The 16,956-nt window shown below is 38.9% G+C and overlaps 2 protein-coding genes across 3 annotated transcripts in view; both read left to right on the top strand.

Moving 5' to 3' along the window:
- ikbke (inhibitor of nuclear factor kappa B kinase subunit epsilon) overlaps positions 1-16,956 on the top strand; it is a 257,205-nt gene that overhangs the window by 19,525 nt on the left and 220,724 nt on the right. The window contains exons 20-21 of one of the 2 annotated variants that reach the window (XR_008633096.1): positions 892-963; positions 3,164-3,720. Coding sequence is in view for 1 of the 2 variants with exons in the window: in XM_020920196.2 (XP_020775855.2) it covers positions 892-963; positions 3,164-3,215 (124 nt within the window). In the remaining variant the exon portion in view is untranslated. Of the gene's footprint in view, positions 1-891; positions 964-3,163; positions 5,608-16,956 lie in introns of those variants that run through there. The other variant, XM_020920196.2, reaches the window with a different exon arrangement.
- The window catches only part of rassf5 (Ras association domain family member 5), a 98,587-nt gene continuing 94,809 nt past the window's right edge, over positions 13,179-16,956 (top strand). The window contains exon 1 of the mRNA XM_055160454.1: positions 13,179-13,978. Coding sequence (XP_055016429.1) covers positions 13,297-13,978 — 682 coding nt within the window. The 5' untranslated portion in view covers positions 13,179-13,296. The remainder of the gene's footprint in view (positions 13,979-16,956) is intronic.

The raw sequence follows: 16,956 nt of genomic DNA, 5'->3' as shown, positions 1-16,956 counted from the left end.
CAAGGGGAAAAGACGTTATTGTCCTTCTTCCTACGGGATTTGGGAAAAGCTTAATATACCAGTTAGCCCCGTTAGCAGCGCATTACATACGTCACGACCAAATAGCAACGATTGGTTAAATAAAAAAGTACCTTCCATACTGTCGAGCGAACAAATTCTAATGCTGCGAGGTCAGACGGTTTCTACAAAGTGAAACTGGCTGATGAATCAGGCTAACAGCACATACGATGTTACCCGTAAAAAGGGAAATGAATTGTTAATTCAAAATGAAATTAAAACTAGCTTGGTTTTTGAACACTCACCTGCTAAAAGAGTAGACAGTATCATTTTAATACACAATTTAACTGCTGGAAATGGCTTGGGCAGGCTTGAGCCAGTAGAACCGTGAAGCATGTCTATAATTAAAGTTGCGTAACTTTTCTGCTATCTATTTGTCTCCATGGAGATAGACAAGTCATAATAACATTATCTGAGCAAAGCAGTAGCATCTCCATGGGGACAAATAGACAGGCATACCCAACACCAGAAATGTTACGCAATGCACCTTTTCTCCTGTGTCATTTTGGGGAAAAGGTCTATAGGTAGAATGAATTAGATGGTAGAATAGACCTATTATTATGGGACGTCTGGTGGTTCTGTCTCAGCTGCAGGTAGTGAATGTTGTTGTCGTGTCACTGGGCAAGACACTTCACCCTCCTTCCCTGAGTATATATATATAGTGTAGGATTTCTTGTGGTCAGAAAAGCAGTTGGTGAGTCAATAAGTAAATTGAATTTGAGCTACACTACCAACAAGTGTAGAGAGTGAATGTGCTACAGTGCAATGTGAATCAATTTGAGTGTCCATAGAAGCTACATAAGACTTGCTTTTCTAATTTTTCATCTGTTTTAGGATGCACCAGCTCAAGGATGAGATGGAGATTTTGGTGCGAGAACTACAGTGCAACAACAACATCATCGAGAGGTCAGGCGCATTTAAACTGAAAATTTTGAACACTTTTTATAACCACAAATGGAATGATTGATTAGTTTATTTGGGTCACATTAATAACTTGATGTTATTCAAGAAAGAAAGTCATATTTAACATGCAAAAAGACCAGAAAGGTTTTGGTGTCTAAAGGCCGCCACACACTACAGGAGAATTTGCCCGATTTTGGCTGCGATTTCTTCTCCCAAGTTTGAGAATGCATAACTTGACTTTTTTCTTTGTGTGCGATTTTGAAGCTGCTGTGCTACTCATGTGTGTGGTGTAACTGTCAGATCGTGACCACCAAACATCAGCAAGGCTACAGTAACAGCCAGAGGAGTGACGGACACAGAGGCACAAGATACAAACTCGGGATATAGCGAAAATAATGAGAAGACTATTCCTCACCTCTCATACAGTCATAAATTTAAAGTGCAGCATCTCATCCATATTATCCATAGAAATAGTCCACTGCAAATAATGACATCCAGTCCACAAAACCGTGCTATTAATGCAATTTGAGGTGTTCTTTGAAAGTAAAATGGCGAGAGTAGTTCCTCACGTGTGTCTGTTTATGGACTGAGGTGAAGCTGCAGATTAACAATAGTGACTCTTCTTCCTGTGCACTTTTATCTCCAATCTTTTATGCTTTAAAAATCATGTATCTGAGGTTTTGCACCACATTTCACAAATAATAATACAGTTTGACTTGTATCTAAACTAGAAGTGCACTGCTCTGATCGTTTGAACACTTAAGAGTCTCAAAGTGAGTGGTTTTACTGTAGACAGGAAACAGCTGACGCGGTCACTCTGAGCTTTATATCCTGTGGTTTGCAGACAGATCCCACTGCAGTCTTTGTGATTGGAGATTTTAATTCTCATACATTTAAAAAATGTTTAAGACCGAAAAATCCTGTAGTGTGTGGTGGCCTTCAGCATCATTCATATTCATAAAGATAGCAAAAGACAATATAGTAACAATACAGCAAAGTACTATAGCACAAATAAGTATCGTAATTCATGTATCTGCCCAGAGAACATTTAAACCTTTTTTTAAAGTGGAAGAGAGTGATACACAATTTCTTCTGTACAACTATTCCAAAAGTCCACCTCTTTAACAGATATTCTACATTTCATAATATTTATTCTGTTTTTATTTTTTATAAACATGGCCAAACCTCTAAACTCATATTGGCTATTTCGGATTTTAGACATTCTGTAATCTGTGTATTATTCATTCTTTCGTTTTTCAAAATAAAACCAAAAATAAGAAAACAAAACAGTAACTATTTTCTTTATTATTTGTCTCCAAAACCAAAATGAAAAAAACAGATGATGATTTGTTTTTTCAGTTTTCGATTTTGTGTTTAAATGAACAATGGAAAAAACGGATAACGACTGTTTCCCGTTTACGTGACTTAAACTGCGATGCCGGACTTTTGCACCACATACAGACTAAACCAGGACTAAACCAGGTCTAAACCAGGACTAAACCAGGACTAAACCAGGTCTAAACCAGGTCTAAAACAGAACTAAACCAGAACTGAACTAGGACTAAAACAGGACTAAAACAGGTCTAAACCAGGACTAAACCACATCTAAACTAGAACTAAAACAGGACTAAACCAGAACTGAACCAGTACTAAACCAGGACTAAACAGGACTAAACCAGGACTAAACCATGTCTAAACTAGAACTAAAACAGGACTAAACCAGAACTGAACCAGTACTAAACCAGGACTAAACAGGACTAAACCAGGACTAAAGCGGTCTCAGTCCTGGTCTCAGTCCCGAGCTTAGTCCCGGGCTCAGTCCCTGTCTGGTCCTGGTCTCAGTCCTGGTCTCTGCCGTGGTCTGGTCCTGGTCAGGTCCCAGTCTCAGTCTCAGTCCCTGTCTAGTCCTGGTCTCAGTTCCGAGCTTAGTCCCGGGCTCAGTCCCGGTCTATAATAAATGAAGAAAATTGTTGTTTTTTCATTTTCTTATTTTTGGTTTTATTTTGAACAATGAATGAACAAATGATACAAGGATTTTCTATAGAGATTTTGACAAAAAAAACATCAGCGTGTAAAGGTCAGTTAAATCGTAAAATTTCAGAGTTTGAAAGTTCATAAATTATGAATTGGTTGGTTCATTATAAGTGGATAATGTGATTGCTCTTAGTGTCCAATTACATCTCCTCTGAATCTTTTCCTTCAGTTTGGGAGCCATGACGTCTGCGGGACCTGACGGCAGACCCTCCACACTCTGACCTACGCGTTTGACCTAACATGGACACAATAGTTTTACCCACTTTCCTCGCTGCGTCCTCTATAAGAAGAAGGAGCCTGGGATCACTTACAGACTATAACATTACCACAGGAAGCGTCCACATTCGATCGATGAAATGTGAGTTTGAAGACGCACAGAACAGCGCAGGAGGAAATGGTTAGTGGACTATAGCAACTCAATAGTAACCTCATTACAGCTGTATGCTTCTCTAATGGGAGCGTGGACGGATGAACTATGGAGATATGGAGTTTGAAGACTTTCTTTTACTGTGACTCAGCTATTTTTTTGTGCCGTATATGTTTAGGGCTGCGCAATATCTCGTAGAAATGTCAATACTGATACTTTGCAGTGTTGGGAGTGTTCTACATGTATGTCTATGGCGGAATGTTCAATAGTTTCCATGATGACTCAGTGCACTTATGAGCAAAGATGTTTTAAATTGTCTGAAACTCAAGAAAAACTACAACGTGGATTTACATTTTTTAGTACATTTTCAGGAACCTGTGATCAGTACAAATGTTCAAGATTTCTAGTAAAATACTGTAGGTGAAAATGATTAACTGAAAAGCTTTTGACTCATTTTCAAAAAGGACTTCTTTAACAGTACAAAATCATCTCACTGTAGTGTAGTTCCAGCTAAGATGGTTCTTTCTGGTCAGGTGTGTTAAAACAAAGCTCAGATTAAAGTCTAATTTAAGTAACAGAGCTTCAGACAGAGCAGTGCCTACAGTTAGCACCACATCCTCAGGGAATGCTGATGACAAAGTATCAATTGTAATATTAGCTAATGCAATAATCAACAAAGTTCTCAGTTTTACAGACATGTACCGTATTTTTCAGACTATAAATTGCTCCGGACTATAATTCATACTTTTTAGAGGAAATTTATTTTATAAAATCAGAGACCAGGAACCAACATTTCATCTTGAAAGTCAAGTTCTAGTAAGTAACAATAGAACAGAGAACAACAGACTGTTAACATCACATATGAACAGTTCTTCAGATAAACTATAACATAAACAACAGAACAGAACAAGTTTACCAAACTCTCCATCTCACTCCAAATCACTAAATCCATTGAATTCTTCATCCTCAGTGTCACTTCTGAACAACTCTGGAGGTAAACAGAGCACTGATTCCTCTTCTGTGTCGCTGTCGTCAGACTCAGCATCAGTTCCAGTTACAATTATTCCGGCTTTTCTGAATCCCAACAGGATGGTTTCGATGTCACTGAAGTCCAGACTTTGTCCATCCATCCAGTGACTTCCAGGAAAGTTACATGATGCACCTTCCCAGTTGTCATGAAGCTGTGTTCTCCATCACCGCTTTCCTCCAGTGCCTCACAAGTTTCTCGCTCACTCCAAACTTTCTTTCTGCTGCTCGATTACCTTTTTTGGCTGAATATTTCACTATTAGCTGCAGGACAGAGGCTCTTTTTGCAGCAGACATGCGCAGTAGAGTGCAAAGTAACAGTGGTACAGAATAGGAGTAACAAATAGTGACACACAAGCCTAGTGCGCCCTCTCGTGTCAGTGTGAACATTTTAATATATACGTCACAGGGAAAACCCAAAACATGAAAAAAAGTGCAACTCATAGTCTGAAAAATACAGTACTGTTTTTGGAAAGTAAAATGGACAAACGGCAGATGATTCATGGTTTTCCTTATTAAGCTCATTACACTTGGTTGGTCTTGGTTTTATCTTCATTTTTTTTTTTTTTACCCAGTTTTGTTTTAAATTCAGTTGTGTCAAATGATTGTGTTAAAATGTTGCAATAATCTCATTATCGTAATACTAAACATAGTTATCGAAAATCACATCTTCTCATATTGTGCAGCCTGATTTTTGTTAGATTGGAATGAAAATGTTGTAGAGGCGTTTTGGTTTTCAGTGTGTATTTTAGATCACATCATGAACTTTAAAGGCAGGTTGGGGTTTTTTTGTTTGTTTGTTTGTTTGTTTTTTACCAAAGAGTGTCTTTTAAAAGCTGAATTTGTGACAAAATCAAACCTCTGTACACTGTTTGCATCCAAAAAAGAAAGAAGGTAAAGAAAAAAGTAAGTGAGTGTGTGCGTTTGGAAGCTTCACTTTGCTGTCTGAAAAAGTCGTTAAATAACTGTGAATATGACAAAATGTGTGTGAATACTTGACATGTGCAACTGGTTTCTGAGAGCGAGGAAAAAAAAATCCCTTCCTCGTTTTACTGTTTGAAAATCAGGTATTCCAGGTTTAACAGGCCAAAATCGAAAGTTCCACTCACTTGCGGTAAATGTGTCACGGCCAGTTGACAGCACAAGATCCGTTAAAAATGACTTTGTTTGTATAAAGGGGAGGCATCGTGTTGTGTGGAATAAAGTTACTTGTCTATAAATGTGTGTGTTTTCATATTAATGCTTCATCTGACCTTCTCCTTTTCCTCCTCTGCTCCATCTGACCCTCTCTTGCATCTTCTTCTTTATCTGACCTTCTCTTCTGCTCAATCTCCTCTCCTCTGCTTCTTTCACTTCATCTGACCTTCTCCCCTCAATCATCTGCTCCATCTGACCCTCTCCTTTTCCTCCTCTGTTCCATCTGACCCTCTCCTCTGCATCATCTGCTCCATCTGACCCTCTCCTCTGCATTTTCTGCTCCTCTGACCCTCTCCTCTGCTCCATCTGACCCTCTCCTTTTCCTCCTCTGTTCCATCTGACCCGCTTCTCTGCTTCATCTGTTCCATTTGACCCTGTCTGCATCATCTGCTCCGTCTGACCCTCTCCTTTTCCTCCTCTGCTCCATTTGACCTTCTCTGCTTCATCTAACCTTCTCCTCTGCTTCTTCTGCTCCATCTGACCCTCTCCTCTACCTGCTCTGCCCTCATCTGACCTTCTCTTCTGCTTTCACGTCACCCTTTTGTCAGTTTGCATGATGTAACTATTACCACTTTCGCTTTGCAGTTGAGGAATATGTAACGTTGGAAATCACAGTTCTTCTCTCACCTCTTCAGAGCCTCAGAACCGCCCACGCAACACAGCCAAAGTTCAGACTCGGTGACAATAACATGTAGGATGGGAAACCCCAGAGAGCCGTGATGCAGGCCTAACTATGATCAGATGAAAGATGTTTGTTTTTTTTAGTTTAATTTTGAGACAAGTTAAAATATTTATAGAACTCAAAACAATACTTTAACTTGTCTGAACTTCAGCTTCGTTTTACACTTTTGTCCTGGTTTAGTCCTGATTCTGTAGCATTTTAACATTGGGTTAGACTTTTTATGCTATAACTAAAAACAATATTCACATTCAGATTGCACTTTGATAACTTTTTTCTATGGATACATATGTCATTGCTCTGCCTGGAATGTTCCACAATATGACATTAAACTTTCTTACACCTAGAGAAACAGGCATTCTGACTGTGAGCGGGGTTGCCTCTCCACAGATCTGACTTGTGACTTGGCCTGGTTTGGACTCCATGAAGAAAGAATGTACTACATTTTAACATCTGTTTTAACATCAACGTCAGTTTCTTTTCACATCTTTTCACACCTTTTTTGAGTTACTGTGGATTTATTAGTAGTATTAGTATTAGTATTAGTATTAGTATTAGTATTAGTATTAGCATTAGTAGTAGTAGTAGTAGTAGTAGTAGTAGTACCAGTAGTATTAGTAGTAGTAGTAGTAGTAGTACTACCAGTAGTATTAGTAGTAGTATTAGTATTAGCAGTGTTGTGCATGAACGAGTTCAAAAGAACGCGTTCATTGAACAGGTTCATTTTTCAGTGAACTTTGAACTGAACGCAACACTTTTGTAAATCAAGAACTTGAACGTGAATTTGTTCAAATTATGTGTGATGAACGACGTACGTCACTTGTTGGGGTTCAGTTAAAGGAATTTGACGAGTGACGATCTGCTCGCACTTCACCTCGCGAAACCACAGCCGCGTGTCCACGCGAAGGCGACTCCACCGGCAGCTTTAGTGGAACGTACAGGCTCTTGTGTCTCTCAATGGGAAGTCAATCAAACTTCACTGGGCGCGTTTAGCTGCTTGTATTTACCTTCTGTACAGGCTGACCACGGCAAACGCAAGGATTTCAAAAGTAAATTTCAAAGCACTAATTAACAGTCTGTGTGGATCTGGGCTCTTTCACATGATACACAACTGCCCAGGGAGCACAATGTGCTGATGGTAAATGCACAAATACAATAGATACATGCTCTCTGTGTATTTTGACGGGGATACGCGCCTACGCTCGTGTAGAGCGTCAAAAAATAGGATGGATCCTATTTTCTGAAATCTACACGCACAGGACGTGCTGCTCCGCGCGCGTATTATTTTTACTTGGTACATATGTCAGTAACGCGCGTCACAATGCTTTTTTTAACCTGGATTGAAATGGTGGGTTTTTCGTTTTTCTTCATACAAATTTGCTAAAATCACCGCGATATCAGCAGCGGTGAAACGCCGGAGGTTCGCCCGCGTAGACCGTGATCCTGAGCGAAAGGACTGACGCAGAAGTCCGCGCTCCACCGAGATAAACGCAGCTGACGCCCGATCGCACTCGGGGTTCTCTCAGGGGCGGTCCTAGATTCCAAGTTCTAATCCAGGATTAGTCCTGGTTCAGTTCTGGTTTAGACCTGGTTTAGTCCTGCTTCAGTTCTGGTTTAGACTGTTTAGTCCTGGTTTAGACCTGGTTCAGTTCTGGTTTAGTCCTGGTTCAGTTCTGGTTAGACCTGTTCAGTCCTGGGTTTAGTCCTGGTTCAGTTCTGGTTTAGTCCGTTAGTTTGTTTAGTCCTGTTTAGTCCTTCAGTCCATATACGGCACAAAAGTTCAGCATCTTAACAGTTCTTTTGGTGAGAGTAAATTAAAAGTGCTGCAATAGTCGTGTAATGTTTTACATTTTAAATACAGTAATATTGTAATGTAACAAATGACTTTGAAATGACAGTAACAAGTCATAAATAACACATTACAGTTTTAAAGTCACTTGTCCAACAGTGTATCTTGTAAAGTTGTTGTAACAAGTCAGTTTGAAAAATAAATGCAGCCTTTCATTTACAGATCTCATCTAAATATAAAGTGAACTGAACTTTGAACTAGTTCAAATTAAAATTGTGAACTATGAACGTGAACTATTCACTTTGAACAAGTGTGAACTGAACTTTGAACTAGTTTGAAAAGTGTGAATTGCACAACACTGAGTATTAGTATAGTAGTAGTAGTAGAATTAACTTCTTGGGTTCTTTTTAAAGACAATGCAGTAAAGTGTATTTACCTTGTTGACATGTTTCGGCTGCAAGCTGCAAGCATCTTCAGAACTGTCACCGGTGTTGGTGGTGACGTGTCGGGGTGAAGATGCTTGCAGCTAGCAGCCGAAACATGTCAACAAGGTAAATACACTTTACTGCATTGTCTTTAAAAAGAACCCAAGAAGTTAATTCTACTTCTACTATACTACTACTACCCAAGAAGTTAAACCCAAGAAGTTAAAGTCTCTTGGTATGTTGAAGGGAAGAGAGAAAGTAAAGGGGGGTGCCCTTACGTTAATCCCCCCCATTGCATTGAATCTCATATTTGTGAGTGACATTATTATGTCATTGTCTGATTTGTTCAATCTGAAAATAAAACTGTACATTAAGTTCTTAGTGCAGTTTGCAGAGTTTTCACTTGTGCAGAAACAAACATCTCAGTCGCACTTGTCCATCATGACCTCCTCAAAAGCACAGCAAGGTGTCACTGTAGACACCTGCAGTCTGTGCAAACTGACTTTTTTGTTTTTATTCCAGAGGTGAGCTGTGTACAACAGTGTACAATATGATTTAAACAAGAACAACTTTACATCATTTGTACAAGAACCAAACCTGCACATAAGAGGATTTGCCTGAGCATAGAGCATCCTACACTGTCTATACACATCATCATCATCTGTCATGTCCACAGTGATGATCTGCCCGAGATATTCAAGTTTTGTTGTAATTATTGTTGTTTATTTATTTTCTATCATTATTATTTTATTTTTTTTGTCTTGTCTAAAAACTTTCACGTTATGTCTTCTGTCTTGTTATTCATGTTTTTGACCTATAATCTTGCATTTAAAAATGTATGTCTGCTTTAAATAAATAAGTAAATGAATGAATGAATGAATGAGGAACATTTGGCTTCATTTGAGTAGATTCAACTTGAAAATTAAAATGATCTACCACTGGAACAAGTGTGTTTTTCTTCATTCAGTCAACATTTATAAGTTATTTTAAGTGTAAAGAGTTATTTTTCTTAAGTGTAGCAAGATGTGTTTTCATATTTTAAATACAAAAAGACTCGTTCCACTGGAAGATCATTTTGTCACGTGAAAATGACTTAAATCATGATAAAATTTTCTTAATACAAGTCATCTTAACTTGACTTAGATTTTAGTTTTTGCGGTGTATAACTAAAAACAATACTTCAAATTCACTGAGTCTTGGTTCAGTCTTAGTTTTGATCTGGTTTAGTCCTGGTTCAGTATAATTGTACCTTTAATTTTAATATAATTTGGGTTACAAGTGTTTCATTCTGCTTTATTTCCACTTTTGGTTTATTTGAAAATGTACATAAATGGTTTCTGAAATGAGGTTGTGTGTCCCCTCTCTTTGTGGTTCCTCTTGTGACATAATTTTGATCAGATGGAAACTTTTTTAACTCCTCTTTTATTTCTGACTCACCATGACGCACTACAGTGAAAGGTGTGATTTTTCTATTGAACAGAATCGCTCAGGTTACGCAAGTACATGAAAACTAAAGTGTACACAACAAACTGCTGTAACTGCAATTACAGAGCCAGGCCTACACAACCATTTACAGGGCTCATGTTACTGTACGCCATTTTCTAATCTGTGTTATTATGTTGTTTCTTCATCACAAACAAACCTGTTTTGTTTTGTTTCATTCACACGTTCAACACACAAACACTTTCACTAGAATCATTTGGATAATTTCAACCCAACAAAAGGTAACTGAAAACTACTGCTTCATGACATCACAAGGTGGAACTGAGCATTTGGAGCTTTGGAGATGACACAGACATGTGTAAATGAAACAAAACACAACTCCAGGTCTGTTTTTGAGGAGGTAACAACATTATAAAATGCCTTAAAGCTCACAAGAGTCAATTTTGTGTAATAAAAGACTCATCATCATCACTCATCATAATTTACTGAAGCATTTTTTTTTTTTTTTTAATTACCAAAATTATATATGTACAAGAAATGGAATTACAATTGTGTGTGTGTGTGTGTGTGTGTGTGTGTGTGTGTGTGCTTGCTAGTGGGCTTATATATGAATGTAGTGCATTGTGGGTGTATGTCCTTTTGTGTACTGTCTGTAAAAATAAAGTTACTTATATACAGTACTTGGTCCTGTGGCATCACCTGCATGTCTCCTTGGAGAGAGAGGAAAGTTTAATACTCTACTGTGGAATATTACATTCTATCCAGCCAGTTAATTCAATTTATGTAAACAATACTAACATGAATCAAATGAAAAATGGTGACCAAATATTAACTTCTCTATAGAGGATCAAGTACATTAACATAAAGTTAATTTGCATTTTCAAGATGTCAAAGGTGCACTATGAACTCTGGAGGAGTATTGACGGTTTCCCCATTTTTATACACCAATTTCCCTACACGCTGCCAATACGCCATTATACAATAGCTATAAACTAGAAACACTTTCAGTAAGTTCTGTGGTCGTTGGAACATGTCAAATACGACTGCATACGTCATAAGTTGGATATAAGTTAAGCATAGGTTCAAAGCACGTCACTCATAAGTTATGGGTACGCCAGACTAGCCAGTCTGGCACCACCTAGTGCCTCTGTTCATTTTCATTTCTCTCCAGCAACCAGGTCAGGAATCAGAATACACTAGACGGTTCACAAAAACCCCAGAAGTGTGAGTTCGGGCACCAGCCAATCAGCAAAGAGCCATACATTCTGTGTTGGCAACGATTCCTGAGATCGAGGAGTTAAAGCCAGAACAAAGAGAATGTTTGGTGAATTTTATCAAGGAGAAGGAAGTTATTGCCCTTCTTCCTACAGGATTTGGGAAAAGCTTATTAAATCAGTTAGCCCCGTTAGCGGCGCATTACATACGTCACGAGCAAATAACAGTGATTGGTTAAATGAAAAAAAGTACCCACCTACCGCTGAGCGAACGAATTCTAACACTGTGAGTTCAGACAGTTTCTACGAAGTGAAACCGGCTGATGAATCAGGCTACCACTAGACATTATCTCAACATATTTGGACTAATAAGTAACTTATAATTAACATGTGTGAACATGTGTCAGTGATCTCATAACTTACCTACAACTTATGGCCCACGTATTCAGGACGTATAAGCACACGTTGACATACGTTGAGAAATTTTAAGCGTGCTGAAAATTTTTCGACAACCTTCCCATATGTTGACAGTCTATGATGATGCCAGTTTGCTTCAGCATGCTCATAACTTATACAAAACTTACTTATAACTTATTCGACATACACCAGCATATTATTTACATTTATTCAACTACAGGTGGTTTAAAAGCTCAAAAATACCTAGAAAAACAGGCATTCTGACTGTGAGCGGAGTCGCCTCTCCATAGATCTGACCTGTAACTTGGCCTGGTGTGCAACTGCCAAATCAATCGGATCCCAGCTGATAAAGGTTGCAGACGGAGGTGGATAGCGGCCAAAAAAACAAAGGGATGGGAGTCCACATTTCATTTCTGGCGAGGGACCACGTCCACACAAACGAAAAAGGGCTTTACAGTAAATGACATGATAGATACCAAAAGAATTTTTTTCTCGTAGGTATGAAGAATGATAACCCACTTTCACCAGAGTATGTCCCATCATTATTCACATACACCCCATCACCAGTAAAAGCCAAAGCAAAACGTTCACTTATTTCCTATGAAAGAAGATCTAACATGAAAAAACAGATACTGGAGGTTGGGCACAGAGCGAACGTTGATTAAACTAACACAGCGGTCCATTGGAATTAGATCGGGATCTATTCCACAACCCAGGAGGACGACTTTAGCTTCATACCTTTCTAATGATGGCTGATGTAACGAGCTGGAGATTTCGAACAGTTTTATGTCATGTGGGCTGTTTAAAGTCGCCATGATTATATTGTAAACTGTCACATAGAAACAGGGAGGACCCAAAATGCAGGACTGCTTTAAAGTATTTAATAACAAATCCATGAATCCAAAAAAATCCAAAACTCAACACTAAACTGCCATGACACGAGACAAGATGAAACTCTGACAGAGACAATGGACCAACAAAGGGCAGAGGAGAACACAGGGTATAAATGCACACAGACACAGGTGAAACACACTAGGGTGGGGCAAACAATCAAGACAGTAAAACTCAAAACTACAAGCAGACACGACAAATGTTAAAATAAAACACCAAAATGAGCAAATACAGCCGCCACACACATGAACCATGACAATAAACTGAATAACACCATCTGGATCAACCCCAATCTTGACCTCCAGTGTGGCCACCAAAACATTAAATCACGTCACGTGCAAATCCTCAATAGCCAAAGTTATACAAAAAAGAAAAGTTGAGATCTACAAAAATGTGCCTAAGGTTGTAAGAGAGTTAATACTAAACTGTGAAACATTCCAGACAAAGCAATGGCATTTTCATGTAGAAAAGCGTTTAACAGACCCTCCACTAGAAAAGTTACACAATGCACCTTTAAATAGCAACTGTTAATAAAAAACTCAACTTTTTTCAGATAGCCTAATAGTGTAAAAATGCGGTTCACATCGGTCCATGGTCATGTTTTACTCATGTGTTTACGATTTATTCATTACAACTCGCTGTCTGTGATGCGCGCACAAATCCGCGAGCACGCAGCGGATTAAAGCGCGCCCTCGTGTCGCTTTACCCACTCGCCCACATGTTTTAACGGTCTCTGCGTCAGATGCGTCACTCCCACTTCTCCACGAGGGCGCACACAGCCTAAACACAAACACGGCACACGGCACACGCTCCTGCGCTCTCGCCTTTTCTCTCTCCGCGCATCTTTACGCACGATGACAATGGCTTCAGTGAGCGTGGTGGGACAGCAGCAGCACCCGGGCCCTCCTCACGCCTTAACCCCGGAACCGCAGCTCCACTTCGGCGTCAAGAAAACCGTACTCCCGCGGAAGACGTCGTGGGAGAAGATGGTTTTCAGACGCAGCTCGGTCGGCGACAGCGGTGCCAAATCGCAAGCGGGGGATAACGGGGGAGTGACGCCGCGTGAGGGATGCACAACGCTGGACAGACTCGAGGACAGCGCGCGGCAAATCGTCCCCGGTGATCATGACTTGCAAAAAAACGCAAAATCCGTGAGGCGACCTATGGAAGTAGTGACCAACGGACACGCAGCCAACACTAGCAGCAGCAGGGGAGCTTGTAGGAAGACCTCCCCGGAAAAAGCGTCTCCAAACGGGCATGTGGAGAGCCTCGGAAGGGGTGACAGTGGAAGTCGTATGCCGATTTTGGAGAGGCTTACGCAGGGGAAGACGGGAGTCGTGAAGCTGGCGCGTACGGAGCCGCACCGGAGACAGGCTTGGGCGATATTCCCTTCACCTCCTCCCCGGAGCGCGGAGGGGGATCCCCGGGTAAAGACGGAGCGAGGGGAGGGTCACAGGTTCGAAGCCAGAGCCGTGAGACAGGACTGGTGCGACGCGTGCAACTGCCAAGTCAAGACGCAGGCGCTCAAGTGTCGAAGTAAGTTGGAGAAGAGTATTTCATTTAGGCTACTACATACTGAAAGTAAAAACATGGCTTAGTCGATGTTAAATGGCCAATATACTGCACGATTTTATGATCTACGTTATAATTTCCTCATCACAAACAGAACTTGAGTTGTGTTTCGTTTCATTCACACATGAGTTCCTCTCTCAAAACACTCTGTACTTTGTGTTTGTGATTATATTTTTAAGACTATTATTCTATTTTTATATTATAATCTTATTTCTTGTGCTTGAAAAGTTCCACAGTGTGGCATTTAACTATCTATAAATCTGTTTCCGTAGAGACAAGTAGTGCTGACCAATTAAAACAAGCTGTAATTCTCAAGATGTGCAAATTAAATGCCATTCTGTGGAACATTCCAAGGAGAGACGCAGGTGGTAAACTGTCTATTAGAACCTTTAACGGTCTGATATTACTCAAAATTGACTCTTGTGATTAGTGCTGTTTGATTATCGAAAAAATCATTATCACAATTATTTTGGTCAATATTGAATTCACAATTATTCAGACAATTGCTTTTTACTTACACAATGCATTTATTCAGCATTCAGCAAAAAACAAAACAAAACAAAAAACACAAATTTATGCAAAACTTTCACATTGAAAATAAATATGGGCTAAAAATATGTACCTTAGAGCAGTTTTGCGATGTATAAAATGAATAAAGTATAATCTGAACATAGAGAACATAGAAAACCATAAATGTATATTTAAAAAATAAAATAAATATACTTATTTATATAAAAAAAAATCCCAAAATAAACTTTGTTAAGCTTTAAATACATGAGTATATGAGATAAGATTTAAATATATGAGTTTGGAGATCATTTGACACAGAAAATGAATTCGATCAAATTTTGATTTTAGCCACGTTGGAATGTTGTTACTTCCTCAAAAACAGACCTGGAGTTCTGATTTGTTTCATTCATGAAGGTTTGGGTGACCATTTTTTATTGGTCTGTTTATATTTCCAAAGCTCAAAACACTCTGTTCCACCTTGTGATGTCATGAAGCAAAAGTTTAAAGTTTTCAAGTTAACATCTCTATCTTTTATGTTTTGTTCAGTAGAGATTGGCAATTTCAGTGGTGAAATTATCTAATTCTAGTGAAGCTGTATCAGGTTTAAAAACACAGTGGAGCACTTCTTGTATTAAAATATGACATTACAAAAAGTGTTTTCTGTCTGAGAGAAGAACACAGACTAAATATGCAGGGTTTGTGAGGAGGAAAAAACATTATAACATAAATAAATAAAAAAAGTGTAATATGGGCCCTTTAAACTATGGCATAAGATGGAGCATTTTGAAAGCTGTGAGTAAATAACAAATACTTTATATTTTTAAGCACTGTTATTCAGTTCAGTCTAAATGGGCATACTGCTTATAGTTTTGTTAAAAGGACAGTCTGAAATTTTGGACATAGGACCTCATTTCCTAGTTAGCCAGAGTGTTGGAGACATGTAGAGACACTTTTTTAGATATTCACTGGTGCTAGGCTAGTGCATGTCAATGGCCATAGTTATGCTGCCACCAAAAACAGCACCTATTATTATCTATTATTACACCAGACTGTCGATGTAAATGTCTGTGTTGATAGAATAATGTTTGAAATAAAACTAACTTTGCATCGCATGAATCGTCGCATATTGAGGGACTATTTTCTCATATATCAGTCCACTGCTGCCAAACTTTCTATCAGGAAGTACAACTCACTGCTGCTGCTCAGACATAAATCCTTCAAATGCAAGGTTGGTTTTATTTCAAACATTATTCTATGAACACAGACATTCACATGGAGAATCTGGTGTAATAATAGATTTGCTTTGGGTGTTTTGTGGAGTGGGTAAGACTGTTTTTAGCGGCAGGCTAACTATGGCCATAGACATGCACTAGCCTAGCACCAGTGACCTCTGCAAATACAAGGACTGGATGGAATATTTTAAAAAGTGTCTCCACACGTCTCCAACACTCTGGCTCACTAGGAAATGAGGCCCTATGTCCAAAATTCTGGACCTTCCCTTTAGTATATTTTTGTGTAGCAAGCTGTATTTTAAGCATTAAATATTCTAAACCTTGCTGTAGTATTTCCTAATTAGATCACAACTCGCACACAATCTTATTTCTTACCTCTTTATTTTAAAACTTAATTATTTGTCATTTGGGTAGAACCAATTCATCCCTGATCCTATTACGATAGCTCTTAGCTCTGTTCCCGCCGTCTTATTTACATAACTTAATAAAGGCGTGCATATTGGATCTATTGATGTCTTGGGGCTTTCATAATGATGCTGTTTGCTGTGTGACATTCAAGTACCCTCTGGAAAAAGCAGTATCTTGTCCTGGCAGATTTGTTCCCATTGGCACGGCATATCTGGCTGTTCTGACCTTTTGATAATAGTGTTTGAGCCTCGGAATGGGGCAAGTGAAATGAAATGAACGCAATTAGCAAATGACAAAGGCGACAGTTTTTGAAGTAATGTCATTTCCTACACAGACAACAACAAAAACCCTGCGAAATCTGTAGTTTAGAGCCGCACGAACCTTGTTCTGAAATATGATTCTTGTGTTTGTTTCAGTTCAAATTTCAATCTTTTGTCAGGTAAATTGTGAACTTTGAACATACGTGGAGTTGTGTTTTGTTTCATTCACATGTGTTTAACGCACAAATCCTGCAGATTTAGAGTGAGCTCATCTTTCAAACAGAAAACACTGTGGTTGTGCGGTAATACAGGGAGTGCTCCATTGTGTTTTTAAACTCCAATCACCTTCACTATAATCATCTGTATCATTTCAGCTCTGAAATTTCAAAATTCTACCTTTCTACCTATTCTATCTTTAAAACATGACTCTAATCCAAGTGTGAGCAATTATTTTTTCCATGGGGCCACATGAGAAACAGAAAATATTGTGGAGGGCCAAAAGGCTTAACTTAATTCTGCATAATATTAATTG

Source organism: Boleophthalmus pectinirostris, unplaced genomic scaffold, assembly GCF_026225935.1.
Source record: "Boleophthalmus pectinirostris isolate CB_2022bp ecotype Guang Dong unplaced genomic scaffold, ASM2622593v1 HiC_scaffold_3, whole genome shotgun sequence".
In the NCBI taxonomy this organism is placed as follows: domain Eukaryota; kingdom Metazoa; phylum Chordata; class Actinopteri; order Gobiiformes; family Gobiidae; genus Boleophthalmus; species Boleophthalmus pectinirostris.
Note: the sequence above shows the minus strand (reverse complement) of the source record. Positions and strands in the feature narration are given on the sequence as shown.